Raw genomic sequence first — 12,845 nt, 5'->3', positions numbered from 1 at the left:
TGGCATTCCATGACCAAGAACTGATAGATGAAGAGCTGATGCAATTGGAAGAGGAAAAGATAACAATCGAAACCGAATGCAGTAGCGAATGGACCGAAAGTGAAGTCGTCCAGGAACTGAACGTGAAGCAACTGCATGAGATTTTCGCTGCAATAATAAAGTACGACTTTAATTTTGAAAGGGTATGTCAGTTTAGGGCATATTTGCAGGATGGTTTGAGTGCTTACAAAGAACTGTATGATAGAAAAATGCGTGAGGCTAAGCAGTCAAGCAAACCTCCCCCATCAGCCACAGCAGACGACAAACCTCGACCTTCGACATCGAGGCAGGCAGTCACCGGAGAAGATGACCTGCCTGCCCTGATGGAAACAGACGACACCCCAGTGTCCCACCACCCCAACCCCCGGGCCGCTGACAGATACCGATTCACGGAGAATGCAGCGGTAGCCGGGACGCACCCAGCACATCTTTAAGAAAAAAGCCGAAATAAACAAGCTAATTAATTAGGTGCCGCCCAGCACGTAAATGTTGGCCCAGTTCAGAGCCGATTGCGTCGCCTCTGATCTGGGCTGACATTTATGTGCTGGGCGGCACCTAATTAATTAGCTTGTTTATTCCAGCTTTTTTCTTAAAGATGTGTTGAGTGTGTTATGGCTACCGCTGCATTCTTCGCGGATCGGTGTCGGTTCACTGCCCGGAGGGAGGGGGCCACTGCACCACCCCAGCTTCCGACAACTCAGCCTAACACACCATCATCAGTGTGCTCGATGTCTTCCCGATTCCCGTAAGTGATACTACACTGTACATACATTATTTCTACTTTATATCGGCTGTGTATTTTTACGTATTATTTGGTATGATTTGGCAGCTTCATAGCTTAAAGGTTACTGGAGAGAATGTTTCTGCTGAGAGCGCTTGCGTGAGATTTTCGCTACAGAGAACAGTGTGGCAATGATTGTGGAAAAGTATTTCTACTTTATATAGGCTGTGTATTCATCATATCACTCCTGCTTTTACTATATGTTACTGTTATTTTAGGTTTTATGTGTTATTTGGCATGATTTGGTAGGTTATTTTTGGGTCTGCGAACGCTCACAAATTTTCCCATATAAATTAATGGTAATTACTTCTTCGCTTTACGACATTCCGGCTTACGAACCGTTTCATAGGAACGCTCTACCTTCGGATGGCGGGGGGATCCTGTACACTATAGTTACTTGCCCAGGTTATTCTAACACCACCCAAGCCCTCAATATTTACCACAAACAACATGGGCTAAAGATGCATGGGTGTGTCACCACTTGCAGGTTCCCCTTCCAAGTTACACACTAGCCTGACTTCATGCATATTAGTCCTTCAGCATTGCTGAGTCTAAACCAGGAACGGTCCCCGGAAGCATTGTGGGAACACTTTCCCCATCATTTCATGTAGCTCATCAGTATTTTTGAGGAGATTGGGTTGGGTAATAAACACTGGCCTTAGCAATGGTGCCCAGCTCCCTAAAATATACAAAAACAACTGTATGAATGTGCACTGGCTGATTTAGAAGGTTTGATCAGTGGTGATCCTAGGATGTTGATAGTGGGGATACAGTCAGTGGTGACGTCGAGGGTTGGGCTCAGATCTTCCCTGTTGGAGATTGTCATATTCCGAACTTCTGTGGCTTAGTCTTACTTACCACTTATCAGCCTATGCCTGAATGTTGTCTGGATCCTGTTGTATGTCAGCAAGGAGACTGCTTCTGTTGATAAGCAGTGGATAGAATTAAACATTCCACACTTCCCCCACATTAGCCGACTGGTAGCATAGCGGCAACAGCGCCGGACTTCAGAGCTAAGGCTCCCGAGTTCGAGTCCAGCCGGCTTCCTTGCACGCTTTCCATCCGTGCTGGGTTGCGCGTCAAGCTAGCAACTTGGCCTCATAAAAATAAAAATGCCTGCTTAAAAAACGCTGTCACGATGGCATTCCGATGACTCCACTCGGAGTTAAGGGCTTTCTTCTTCTTCACTTCCCCCACATTGGTTGTTCAGCTTTTCTGACTTGAAGCATCATAACTTTTCCTTCTAGCCTTAGTAATCTTTTCTGGGCCTGTTTCTTTTGTGGAATTTTGTTCAGACTACCTTATCACACTGCTGTAAGTCAATTTCGTTGAACAGGCTGGTGAGAATTCCTACAACAGTGGTGGTGTTTATTACTGAGAGAAGCTAGTGAATTAATACGTAGAGTGCAGAATGACAAGGCAAGAACACACACAGCATTTTGACAATTATCTCTGTTTCTATGTTAGTTTGTATAAGCATGTTCAATTAAATGCTTCATGTTGAAGCAACACTTATTTACAACTCTTGTCTATTTGGGGAAAGTGTCCAGTAATTAAATTGATAGTGTTGAAACGTTACTGGGTAATGTATAAAACGTTTAATGAGCCTAATCAATGATTTTAAGGTAATAGGCAGCAGAGCGAGAGGGAGCTCAGAACTATTCTTCCTGCATCTGGTGAATGGTAGTGGAGCTTTTACCTGAAAGGATAGTATACACAAAATAGTTGTCGCATCGACAAAGTAAAATTAAATTAGATTAGATTATGAGGACAGGCAGTCCCCTTTTATTGTCATTTAGTAATGCATGCATTAAGAAATTATACAATGTTCCTCCAGAATGATATCGCAGAAATACAAGACAAACTGAGACTAAAAAAAACTGACAAAAACCACATAATTATAACATATAGTTACAACAATGCAAAGCAATACCATAATTTGATAAAGAACAGACCATGGGCACCATTTAAAAACAAAAAGTCTCAAAAGTCTCTCAAAAGTCCTATCATCTCACGCAGACAGTAGAAGGAAGAGAAACTCTCTTCCTGCCATGAGCTTCCAGCGCTGCAAACTTGCCGATGCAGCACCCTGGAAGCACCCGACCACAGCCGACTCTTGAGTCCGTCCGAAAACTTCAAGCCTCCGACCAGCTCTCCGACACCGAGCACCATCTCTGCCAAGCGCTTGGACCCCGGCCCCAGCAACAGGCAATAGGCAAAGCTGAGGATTTGGGGCCTTCCCCTCCGGAGATTCTTGATCGCACAGTAGCAACGGCAGCGAAGCAGGCATTTCAGAAGTTTCTCCAGATGTTCCTCCATGCTTCTCACGTCTGTCTCCATCAAATCAAGATTGTGCATGGTACCTATTTAACAAAAATGATATCATTTCAGAGCGGCCATGTGCACTGCGTCGCGCTGCCTTCCTCTCCTCCCCTCCCCTTGTGGTAATGTGCTGCATACCACAAGGCTACCGATCAAAAGTTGGAAGGTGAGATTAGCCACCTTGATGCAATTGATGGAAGTGGACAGAAAACTTTTCAAATTGCATTCAGTTTTAAACCTTTTGTACAATGGAACTTGGGGTGTTCTAAGTTGCTTACTTTTGCTTGTAATCTGATTGGGACTTATAAGTCATTAAGAATACGTGCAGTGTAAAGCAGCAGCTGAAGATTAGAAATGGGGTTCCATAGTAGCATAGCAGTTAGTGCAAAGCTACACAGCTCAGGGCATCGAAGTTCAATCCCAACATCCTCTTAAAAAAGTTTGTCCATCCTCCCTATGGAATGTGTAGGTTTTGTCTGGGTACTCCTGTTTCCCTTCTCTGTACAAAGATGTGTCGGTTAGTAAGTAATTGGTCGCTGTAAATTGTCCCATGATTATGCTAGGGTTAAATCGGGGGTTGCTGGGCACGCAGCTCGTAGGGCCTATTACATGCTATGTCTCTAAATAACTAAAGAAATAACCAGCTAGATGGCGAGTGCTTCTGCAAGAATTTGTACACCCATTGATGTGAGTTGTAAAACCTAGAAAGGGGTCATTTAGTGCTCTATGGTTCTGCCATTGAAAGGAGCATTCATTTACTCACATGTCTCCCAATCATTCCCCTGGTCTTGCAGATTTTTTTCACTTTTGAAAGTTTCCATTTACGCTAGCCCAGATGCAGAGGAACAAAGTCAGGGAGGATAGTTTTTGTGGAACGTTTAAAGGAGGCGAATGGATTTGGTAAAAGATGTAAGCCACTGAAGACACAGCTAGTAGAGATGAGTAGCAAGAATCAGGGAATGAAGGAATTAGCAAAGTTTGTGCTGTATGCTCTGAAAGTCTCCAAATACTTTACAACCAATGAACAATATTTGAATTGCAGTCATTTCTGAATATAGGCTATATGGCAGCCAGTATGTGCAGAGTTCTCTCTCTCAAATACAGATAAGGGAGTCCTTGGTGGTCTGGTATTTTGATATTCTAAAGGGATAATTATTGTTCATCATATACCAGGGAGAAGTTCTCTGCTCTTCAAGTTATTCCATAGAGTAGTAGACAAGGCCCTGGTGTGTGATCTAATTGTGGACACCTCCACAGGGCAGTACTGCACTAGAACACGGCTTTAGGTCCTCGTGCAGCATTTGTGGAGATGAATAAACAGTCAATACTCTGGACTGAGACCCTTCATCATGACTGGAAAGAAGCCAGAATAGAAGGGGAAGGGGATAGGTGAAGCCTGGTAGGTGGGAAAGATGGAGCTGGAGAAGGAGAAGAGAGTGGACCATGGGAGAAAGGGGAGGGGGTGGGCACGGGGGGGGGGGGGGGGGGAGAAGAGATAAGAAGCCAGAGTGGGGAATAGAAGAGGTTAAGCGGGAGGGGAGAAAATACCAGAAGGAAAAATTGATGCTCATGCCATCAGTTTGGAGGCTACCTAGACAAGATGTTGTTCTTCTACCCTGAGGGTGGCCACATTGTGGCAAAAGAGGATGTCTTGCACTGATATATGGGATTTGGGATTGGAATTAAAGTGGTTGGCTTCTGGGAAATTCTGCCCTTGGTATATGGAGCAGCAATGCTTGACAAAGCAGTTCCCAATTTGCATTGCAGCCTCTGATTGATGAGACCCATCGGGAGCACCAGATATAATAGATGACCCCGACAGATTAGCAGGTGAAGTGTTGCCTCACCTGGAAGGACTGTTTGGGTCCCTGAATGCATGTAAGGGGACCCTTCATGTTGTTAGCTAATTTATCAAGCACAATGCAATGCTGATGTGATGAATTGTATTAAATACGAGATGAGTTTAATAATAATAAGTACTTTATTGATCCCAAGTGGGAAATTGTTTTGTTGCAGCAGCAACATTTCAAAACTCACTTAGCAGTGTGTTTATTAACTAATAAGAAAATACAGAATAATAGTATACACATTAATGTACCAATGTGCAATAATGTACAAAATAATAAAACAGACTATTGTACTATGATGTGTGTTCTTCTGTTGCACAGGGATGAACTGTTGTATATGCTTGTTGCATTTGGTAGGAAAGATTTTCTGTAACAATCCTTGTGACAGCGAAGCTGAATGAGTCCATTCGAAAGTGTGCTCTGCTGTTTATTCAGTAGGTCATGGAGAGTTTCGCACAAGATTCTTACCAGGCACATACGGAGTAATCGATTGGGGCAGATGAATAAGTTGTGCAGTGTGGACAATTTTGTAAACAAAGCTGTCATATTTGAAACTTGGGTCTAGAATTAGCAGGTTTGGGGTGGGTATGTTAGTTGAGAAAGCGTAGAGGTGTTGTGTTATACAGAAGTAGAAAATACTGGAGCAATACACAATCTGATGAAGGATCTCTGCTGGTGGAGCTGCATTAATGGGCGAAATGATGTTTTGGGCCAAGATCCTGCCTTAATTGTGTAATGCTCCACATTCCAGCATTTGTCTCAACAAAATGCTGGAAACGCACAACAAGTTAGGCAGCATCTGTGCATTACAGACATGTAGTCAGTGGCCATTTTGTTAGATACAGATATACACTTGCTCATTAATGCAAGTATCTAATTTATTAGGAACGGGGATACCTAATAAAGTGGCCACTCAGTATATGTTGATGAATAGCATTGAACGTAGGATGGTGCTTCATGAATGTTTGAATTTGTACACCTGAGCTTGGGTAGATACAAATTTGTAGCAGGTGGAATTTTGGTTGGAATCCATGTAGGATGAGCTGGAGACACTTGGCTGTGAAAGTGAACTCTGATTCAGCACCTTATTGAGCTGACACTGAAAATAAATAAACTGCAAATGCTGAAAATCTGAAATAAAAGCGGAAATGCTTGAGAAAGGATGGATGCTTCCAGATTTTTCTGCTTTTCAAGTTCCCAACTGTGCAGTTTTTTTTAAAACTTTCAATTACTTGTCTTTATTAATTGGGACATAAGGCAGTCAGTACTAGAAATATTTTTAAAAGAGTAGCGCAAAAATGTTTATAAATGCAGTGTCACAGATTGAAAGTTGCATACAATTTTAGTTATCAAAGATTCAAAGTACATTTATTATCAAAGTACATATGCAAGATGCAACCCTCAGATTTGTTGTCTTACAGTCAGCCATGAAATGAAGAAAATCATGGAACCTGATCAAAGAAAAACATCAAAACCCCAATGCGGGGGCAGGGGGGCGGGGGAGGAGAAAAACAAATTGTGCAAATGGCAATAAAATAGAGAGATAAACACAGAATGTAAAACACAAACCCACAAGTCATCGAAAGTGTCCAGGCATATTCAGTTTAGCTCAGTTCAGTTCAATCTAGCACTGTGTCATACATTAACTTCAGGCCGCAGGGAGCTAGTCTGCCCCAATCGAAATCGCACAAGATAGCGACAAAAAAAAACTGATCAGAAACACATCATACTGTGAACTATAGAGTCCGATCCACAAACTGCGTCGATTAAACCTTGCCCAAGACCTTGGACTCCGGCAGCATCAAGTGAGAGGGAGAGACCATTTGAATGCAAGGACTTTCCTCCGGGATCAGCGAGCGTGTGTGTGTGTGTGTGTGTGTGTATATGTGTGAGAGACAGAGAGAGAGACTTGACACTTGACAGCGCTGAACACTTGCCCACCTTCTGCTCTCATCCTCGATGATTTTCAATCTTCTTTGACGTTTTAATTGGCGAGATTGCTGAGAAATGGAGTCGATCATGGGCTTGCACTTCACCTCCATGCTGCTTCTGCCCTGGTTGGGCTTAGGAATGGTGGAAGAGGCCAAGGGAAGTCAGAGTGGAATCGAAAATTAAAGAAGCAACAAGAAGCTCAGTGTTCTCCCCATGGACTGAAAAATATTTAGCAATCCAATTACAAAACAATTTGATTTCTCTCATGTAAAGGAGATTGTGTAGAGAGTACAAACCCAGGTAGAAAGGAGGATAAATGAGTGACTACATCAGGAAAGTGTTCAGGCATCTGGAGAGTAGGGTGAAAGGAGGAGGGAAAACAATTGATGTTACAAGAATATGAGCCATAAGTAGAATGGGAGTTGATGGAGATGGGCTGCACTGCCAAGTTGTCTCGATATGCCTATTTCAGTGCTGTATTACTCTGACTCTCTGGTGGAGTGAAGAATAAACCAGGGACTTTCAAGGATGTTGACACAGCTGGACAATGTCACTTGTAAAGAAAGACCTGATAAACCAGGTCTCTTTGGAACAGAGGAGACTGAAAGGAATTTGAAGTGAGGTGTGTAAAGCCTAGACAGTGAACAGGAAACCATTATTTCCTTTTGGTGGTGTTCGTAACCAGGGGAGATTGGTTTAAAGTAATTATTAGCAGGAAAAGATGGGAGTTGGGAACTTTTCCCAACTACAAGTTGGTCAGTGTCTGAAAAAGTGGCAGAGATTGAAATACTGTTGCATGGGAAAAACATCTAGATTAACTCTAGACATGTGACCACCCTTAAATCCACAGATGAACTGATCGGTGGGGGTGGAATTAACTCTTCAAATGGTGTGGATGCAAAGGTCTGACTGGGCCTCATGACACAAGTTTCTCTTCTCTCTTTCCTTGCAGTGATTTGACTTTTAGCCATGTTCGTAATGTCTGTGTTATTCTTTGTCCTCAAGAAAACAATAAAAAAGGCTTTGTACTTTGTTATTGAGGAGAGGATGGCAAAGTTTCCTGCAGGGAAAAGAATAGGGACAAAATTGACAGAGAAGGTATGCAGAAATTCTCTGGATTGAGCAAGATCAATCAAATTGGGTTGCAATGAGTGGAAGAACTGGGCTCAACCCATGTCACATAATGATTTAATTTGCCAGATGTCTGATTCAATGCAGCACTTAAGTTGAATGTTTGATTTTGATTTATGAAGCAATAGAGGGAGGTAACCCCATTATTTTGTGTCATGCCCTGGTTAAGATTGCTACTGTTATGCTGAGGTATTTTTATTTTAGCAGTTTTCTGCAAACGCAGTGTGTCCTGGAAGTAAACTTCATAAACTAGTGTTTTGGCTTTGGCTAAAGATAAGGAACCTTTTTGTCCAATTCAGGAATGTTATGTCAGCCAGTTGGGTTTGTTTTGGTATCGTGTCGTGACATTCTGCCCAGTGAGATGTTATGGAAGATTCTAGAGAGCTATGCAGGATCAGGTGTCTGAAGGACAGTAGTCTGGGTTTGGTGGGGTGCGGGTCCTTGGGTCGAGAGGTGAGTGGAAGGTAACAAAGGAAGATGCTTGGAGGATCCCAGCTGAAGAGGAGCCCCTATGCAAGGAGTGCTTTGTGCAGATAAATGGTTTTAAGAAGGGAAGTTCTACCTGCGGTTGGTTGGTGATGGGAATTCAGCGCCATGAGTAAAGTGAAGTATCCCGACTATAGAAAGGAGCTCCAACGCTTGTGTGAACATTTGGAGTGGTATCACTGTATTTTTTAATTTTCTTTTTCTGTTAACTGTTAAAGTTGAAAATTAGTAAATATACTTTTGTAATTTTATGCCGGTGTATGATCTGTCATTTCCTGACTAACAGTAACTGTGTATGGGGCAGTATTTACACAGCATTCACTACAATCAATTGGAACCTCCCAACTTTCCTGTTTGTTTGACCCCAAGCCATACCAACACTAGATGTGTGGTAGCCTTCTTACTGCTGAACCCTGTGGCTGTTAGCAGCATTAGCTAACAAGCCAAGTTTGTATACAAGCCACAGTGAGAGGGTTACATTTGCATCCTGTAGGAATTATGTGCTTGTGCCACTTGTGGGAGAATCTGAGTGAGGGACATTTTTATTCTCCACTTGAATTTCAGGGATTGCAAAGGTCTAAACTCTTTCTAGGGGAAGTAATGTTTTCCCTGTCATGACTGTAAAGTCCTTTTGGGACTTGAACAGGCAAGTTGAGTTACTCAACTGACAGTTGCGTGCAAATAATGTATTATCCTTGGCATTACTGTTATTTTTAAGACTTTATTAATTTACACATTAAATGCTCTTTTAACCAAGTTAAGAGTAGAAAATCAGCGTCAGTGGCCGTTGAACAATGAGATCAATTTTTTTTATTGGAAAGCAAAACAATCCCTTCAACCAAGAAAAGGATCCTTTTTTAATTGTTCAATCACATGTCAGTATTTTGCGTATGTTGAAGGTTTTTATAATGTCAAATTATTTTATTGCCTGTGAATTCTCACTTTTTTTTCTCTCTCACTTTAACTGACCTTCCTGTAATTTGACCTCCGCACTGTTGATTGATTTCCTTTTCAGCAGAGACACGAGACTGCAGATGCTGGAATCTGAAACAACAAACAAAATGCTGAGGTAATCAACGGATTAGGCAGCATCTGTGGAGGGAAATGAACCAGCCGTGTTTCGAGTAGAGGCCTTTCATCTAAACCAGATGAAGTGTCTCAACCCAAAATGTCAGCTATCCATTTCTCTCTTCAGATGCTGCCTGACCTGCTGAATTCTTCCAGCAATTTGTCATTTTTTTTTCCTGGTCATGATTAAGGCCAGTTAGAGAGTGGTTTGGTCTTGGTCATTTACCTTGTGATACCTCTTTACCTTGCTATAACATTTTTGTATTTTTATCTGCTTGTCAATTTTTGAAATAAAATGTTTCATACTAAAGGAGATCATCTCTCAGCCAGCTTGAGGAGAAATGAAGGTTGGTTAGTACTCGCACTTGTTCAGAAGGATGAGAGGTAGCCTTGTTGAGACAGACGGCATCAACTTTCAATCGCAAGATGCAATTTCATTTAGTGATGCCAGAGCAAGGCCGCAAAGCCAACCATTTACGAATAAGAAAAATATCTCTACCCCTTGGCCGTGAATCATTGGGATTCTTCATCCACACAGGCTTGTCGCCCAGCCATTGAAAATACTTGAATCTGAAACAAAAACCAGAAATGCTGGAAGGCAGCATCTGTGGAAAGCAAAGCAAGTTAACATTTTTCACCAAGCATATTTGACGAGCAATGTTGGCCCTCTAAGTTTCTACAGATGCTGCCTGACCTGCCGAAAGCTTTCAAACTTCTTGTAAATGCAGATGTGAGTTGCATTAAAGGCCAAGGTTAATGCTTTAAATTGCTGGAAGAAGCAAGGGCTTTGGGAATTGGGAAGGAATGTAGTGCTGTTGGTAGATAATTAGCTGTTATTTTAATGAATGAAGCCACACGCTGGAGGGACATGTGACCCAGACAAATTCCAGTTTCTTATGATGTACATAGGGAGTTGTCTGATTCCAACAAGATGTGGACAACTTGTTATTGGATATCCAGGAGAATTGCGGAGTATGTGGCTTGGCTGGAAAGTATTAGTGTTGAGTCTGTCTGGTGTCCAAAATATAGACATGGTACCATAATGCTCCAACAAGAATCTGAAGGAGATCGGAAAGAAAATATTGCAAGTTTTTTAACTTGTAAAGCAAAGGTCAAATGTTGCAATTGCTGTAATGATTCAAATAATTCTTACGATTGGCAGTAAATTCTTGTCATTTTTCTTCTAGGCTGCCAAGATGGAAGAACAATGTTACTACAATGAAAGCATTGCATTTTTTTACAACAACAGTAAGAAGCACCTAGCGACAGAATGGAATGCAGTCAGCAAGCTGGTTATGGGCCTGGGCATCACAGTCTGTATCTTCATCATGCTTGCCAACCTACTTGTAATGATTGCCATCTATGTGAATCGTCGCTTCCACTTCCCTATTTATTACCTAATGGCCAACTTGGCGGCCGCGGACTTCTTTGCCGGCCTGGCGTACTTTTACCTCATGTTCAACACGGGACCCAACACCCGCAGGCTGACTGTCAGCACGTGGCTGCTCCGTCAGGGCCTCATTGACACCAGCCTCACTGCCTCCGTGGCCAACCTGCTGGCGATTGCCATTGAGAGGCACATCACAGTCTTTCGGATGCAGCTCCACACCAGGATGAGCAACCGCCGGGTGGTGGTGGTGATTGTTGTGATCTGGACCATGGCGATTGTCATGGGCGCAATCCCCAGTGTGGGCTGGAATTGCCTCTGCGACATCAGGATCTGCTCCACCATGGCCCCTCTCTACAGCAGCTCCTACTTGGTCTTCTGGGCCATTTTCAACCTGGTCACTTTTGTTGTCATGGTGATACTCTACGCCCACATCTTTGTCTATGTGCGTCAGAGGACTATGAGGATGTCACGTCACAGTTCAGGACCCCGCAGAAACCGTGACACTATGATGAGCCTGTTGAAGACTGTTGCTATAGTGCTTGGTAAGTGTTTCCTTATCCGACTGAAGGCTTGCCAGGGTTCATTGATGTTTATTATTTCCTTTGGCTTGTTGCCTTTTCCTGTCTGTCCTTTAGGTTAAAGTTCCACCTCAACAAATTATTTAAAATGCCAAAATTATAGCTGGCAGTAAGCAGCAAATTTGCAGCTATTCAAACGTTGGGAGGTGTTTAATTTCTTTTTAAATTTTTGTTGCAGTGCAGAGAATGGAGTGCATTAATAGCTGATGCTCCAGTCTGGTACAGAGGTAGTAGCTTTTGGAAGAGGCTTAAAACTAGGTAGAATTATCTCAACAATGAATGAGAGAATTGCCCCTTCTCCCATTACCCAATCACATAGATCCTCTACACCCCCTGTCTCTACTGCCTAGCTCACCTTTCTTTTAGTCCCAGTGAAAATTCTCGACCAGAAGCACTGACTGTCCCCTTCCCTCCACAGATGCTGCCTGACCGAGTTCATCCAACTCTCTGCTTTACTCCAGGTTCCAGCACGTGTAGCCTCTTGTGTCTCCTTGGGAGTATTATGCTCAGTCCACCGGTCAGAATTTATTCACACCACTAAAATGAATTGTCCATGTTATTTTTTTATTAGTGAACGGATGAGTCACCAAGCACTGTTAAAGCCGAGAAATTCCTCTACCGGTTACATGGACTGTTGTCTTGTTCCCTGTCTCTTGCCATGCTGAAGCTGACACTATCAGCATTTCCTGTCTGCCTTGAAATTTCTTGCATTTGCTCAAGGTGTGCAAATTTTAGAGGCAATTCGTAAAGTGTTGCAATGTAAGCAACACCCATCCAGCCACAGAAGTGATGTTACTTAATGAGATGGGTTTGGAAAAGTGATATGAGGGGTCAGAGGAAGCTCGACAGCCTCATAAAAGAAAATGTTTACTGTTCTAGGTACCACGGGGACCTTCAGGGGGTTATGGCCACATGCCCTGGGTAGGAGTTTTCCATAGGCATGTCTGTAATAACAGGACTGTTTCTGAACCCTTCCACTTCGGGGTAGGCATAGCAGTACAGTGAAAAGCCTGGTCCACTTTGCCTGCTTGTGTGCTGAAGGTTGAGCGGATGATTTTTGTGTATGGAGGGAGCTTAGTGTTAGCAAGAAACAAGCTGTGAGAGGTGGCAGAGATCCTTGAGGTTGGGAGTGATCATGACCCTGGTTCCACAGGCAAAGTGATTCAGGCTGACGCGAGTGTATACTTGAGTTGTGATCATCTTAGGGAAGGGCTAAGAATCCAATTTGAAAGTTGGTCCTTTTACACACAAAGGTTCTGGGGAATAAAAGG

At 42.9% G+C, this 12,845-nt stretch overlaps 1 protein-coding gene across 4 annotated transcripts in view; it reads left to right on the top strand.

The window, feature by feature from the left end:
• Positions 1–12,845, top strand: part of lpar1 (lysophosphatidic acid receptor 1) — a 107,051-nt gene that overhangs the window by 43,351 nt on the left and 50,855 nt on the right. For all 4 annotated transcript variants that reach the window (XM_072258155.1, XM_072258151.1, XM_072258154.1 and 1 more), the window contains one exon: positions 10,794–11,538. In XM_072258155.1, coding sequence (XP_072114256.1) covers positions 10,803–11,538 — 736 coding nt within the window. In that variant the 5' untranslated portion in view covers positions 10,794–10,802. The remainder of the gene's footprint in view (positions 1–10,793; positions 11,539–12,845) is intronic.

The sequence above is a fragment of the Mobula birostris genome, chromosome 5, assembly GCF_030028105.1.
Source record: "Mobula birostris isolate sMobBir1 chromosome 5, sMobBir1.hap1, whole genome shotgun sequence".
Lineage (NCBI taxonomy): Eukaryota > Metazoa > Chordata > Chondrichthyes > Myliobatiformes > Myliobatidae > Mobula > Mobula birostris.
This window is presented reverse-complemented; position numbering and strand designations above follow the sequence as displayed.